The sequence below is a fragment of the Salvelinus namaycush genome, chromosome 2 (assembly GCF_016432855.1).
Source record: "Salvelinus namaycush isolate Seneca chromosome 2, SaNama_1.0, whole genome shotgun sequence".
Taxonomy (NCBI): Eukaryota; Metazoa; Chordata; class Actinopteri; order Salmoniformes; family Salmonidae; genus Salvelinus; species Salvelinus namaycush.
The window spans coordinates 57,714,833-57,717,909 of record NC_052308.1 but is presented as its reverse complement, the minus strand read 5'-3'; the positions used below and the strand labels follow the sequence as shown (position 1 = coordinate 57,717,909).

At 40.8% G+C, this 3,077-nt stretch overlaps 1 protein-coding gene across 1 annotated transcript in view; it reads left to right on the top strand.

Annotated features, from left to right (window-relative positions):
* Positions 1-334: 334 nt before the first annotated feature.
* cfap58 (cilia and flagella associated protein 58) overlaps positions 335-3,077 on the top strand; it is a 33,731-nt gene continuing 30,988 nt past the window's right edge. The window contains exon 1 of the mRNA XM_038966272.1: positions 335-354. Within this exon, the coding sequence (XP_038822200.1) occupies positions 335-354 (20 nt within the window). The remainder of the gene's footprint in view (positions 355-3,077) is intronic.

Sequence of the window (3,077 nt, the reverse complement as noted above, 5' to 3'; positions counted from 1 at the left end):
CTGTTATTTTTGTAACTCATTTAAAACATTTTGTAATGTGTTGTAACTGCTAGTTTGTGAAGCATAATCACTATAGTTAATAGTGTTTGGGTATTTGCAAGCAGTTGATTGGCTGAGTGAAACCAATCATGTGACAACCGCTATCCATCTGTGCGGTCACACTGTGTATAGCTTTAACGTTTTTTTTCTGTGATCTGTGTGTGTGAAAGTTACTCCAGCTTAGCGGCCTCCTGCTCCAGTTGTTCCAGGAGTCCTTTAGTCAAACTCACTTCATACTGCTGGCGACGTCGTAAGAATCCCCCCCCCCCCCCATAAAGGTCATAAATCATGCGCAATGGTCATCGAGTATGCAATGTAGGTCAAGTCACCAAAAGAGCAAACATTTAGTATGCATGGAAAGGGTACACCCTGATTGTCATTGTAAAGCAACGCATTTACTTCTCCATCCACATTACCTTGTTATGCATCCTCCACATGCACCGTTGATTTGATTTATTAGGATGGCGACATCTAGTCTTACTGGGGTCTGACAAATAACGAAAGACAATACAGACCAAAATACTTCAGCATAATGTACTTGATCTATCTCACTTGTTTATATAGGAAAAGTGAACGGGAAAATAAATTTCCTCGTCTGTCTTGTTTATTTTTTGTTACTCAATAACTTGAAAGACCTGATTGCTGGGGTAATTTTAAGATTTCAGGCTTAAATCAATTGGACAAACTTTTCTGGCAAAGGTGTTTTAGGGACCGTCGTAAAAGTGCATTACCGGTGATTGCGTGTAAGCAAAGAAATATGTTATTTCTTTCCCATCCAGGAGGATTAGCCCTATATGAATATTACACACACTGCAAAGGACCAACATTTTTATTGGTTACCTGTAACTACTGTGCTATATTTGACCCATATACAAGGATACTATTCAAAAGCTTCTTATCAATTGGAGATGTAAAAACCACAATATGAAGTCACTGACCCCCCCCCCCCCCCCCCCCCCCACACACACACACACATCATCCATGCTACATTCCTTAGAATTCCATTTCACCACTTCCCTGATTTTATAAGCATATTTCTTGTGATAGGTCTACAGTGCCTTCGGAAAGTATTCAGACCCCTCGACTCTATCCACATTTTGTTAGGTTACAGCCTTATTCTAAAATTTATGAAATAGTTTTTTTTCCCTTCATCAATCTACACACAATACCCCATAATGACAAAGCAAAAACAGGTTGTTTTTTTTATTTCTGGAAATTTGGGGATGTTTTTCAGCGGCAGGGACTGGGAGACTAGTCAGGATCGAGGCAAAGATGAACTGAGCAAAGGACAGAGAGATCTTTGATGACAACCTGCTCCAGATCTCTCATGACCACAGACTGTGGCAAAGGTTCACCTTCCAACAGGACAACGACCCTAAGCACACAGATAAGACAACGCAGGAGTGGTTTCGGGACAAGTCTCTAAATCTTCTTGAGTGGCCCAGCCAGAGCCCGGACTTGAACCCGATCGAACATCTCTGGAGAGACCCGAAAATAGCTGTGCAGCAACGCTCCCCATCCAACCTGACAGAGCTTGAGAGGATCTGCAGAGAGGAATGGGAGAAACTCCCTAAATACAGGTGTGCCAAGCTAGTAGCATTATACAGAAGACTTGAGGCTGCCAAAGGTGCTTCAACAAAGTACTGAGTAAAGGGTCTGAATACTTATATCAATGTAATATTTTATTTTATACATTTGCAAAAAAAAAAAATCTTTGTCATTATGGGGTATTGTGTAATAAAATGTTGAAAAAGGGAAGGGGTCTGAATACTTTCTGAATGCACTGTACACAGTGGTGACCTGTTATTTAGGGCAGAGCCCCACCTGTTTTGAGCCCCACATTTTTAGCAAAATAATAATAAAATTAAAATATCTCAACTGTTTGGGGGGAGGCTTGTCTGTTTTGCATGTTATTTTGGCATTAATACATATCACATATCAGTTTTCAAACAATGTAAAAAACAATCATTCAGTTAATAAAGCTGCATACACACATGGTCTCTTTTTTGTTTTCTCCAGTAAGGCAGCACCAAAATGCAGGTGTTTCAACATAGCTTAGTGCTTTTGTGGTGGTGGGGCGAGCCAGCAGAAAATAGAAGCATTGCACCGTGATTGGCTCAGTATTTGGTATTTTATTAGGGTCCCCATTTGCTTTTGCACTCTTCCTGGGGTCCACACAAAACATGAAACATAATACAGAATGGCATAATACAGAACATCAATAGACAAGAACAGCTCAAGGACAGAACTATATAAAAAATAAATAAAAGGCACACGTATCCTACATATCAATGCATCCACACAAACTATTTAGGTCAAATAGGGGAGAGGCGTTGTGCCGCGAGCTGTTTATCTGTTTTTTGAAACCAGGTTTGCTGTTTATTTGAGCAATATGAGATGGAAGAAGGTTCCATGCAATACGGGCTCTATATAATACTGTACGCTTTCTTGAATCTGTTCTGAATTTGGGGACTGAGAAAAGTCCCCTGGTGGCATGTCTGGTGTTCTGTCACTCATTGGGACAGTACTTCATCACCAAGTTTAAATCCTTTGTAAGGGTAGACATCCAACATTTCAGCCCTTTGTGTCCTGCCATAGAGTTATATTACAAGTGCCCTTCCAAGAAGGCCATAGGCAAAAATCCCAGGGGGACGGGGGGGACACGACCCCCCCATCCTGGGAAAAATATGATTTGTCCCCCCCAATCTATCACTGTAAACATAACTATGTAATTTCAATAATATTAATAATACGCAATGAAAGCACTTGTGCTGATTATAGACACTTAATAGCGCGTTTTTAAGTTTCAAAAGATTGCGACCACCCCGCCCTTTGCCTCACAATGGTTTGATCCACTGCCAGTTCTTTAGCTGGCAAGGTAATAGAGGGTTCGTATCTACTGTCCGAAAGGCACTCAATGTACGTAACTGACGTGAGGTTAATCCAGTCAATCGCGCCATAGCAATGTTTATTTTTTATTTTTATTTTTTTATGTTGGCAGGGTTCACACACTAGCTGAATTTGCAGAGCTAGCGCTC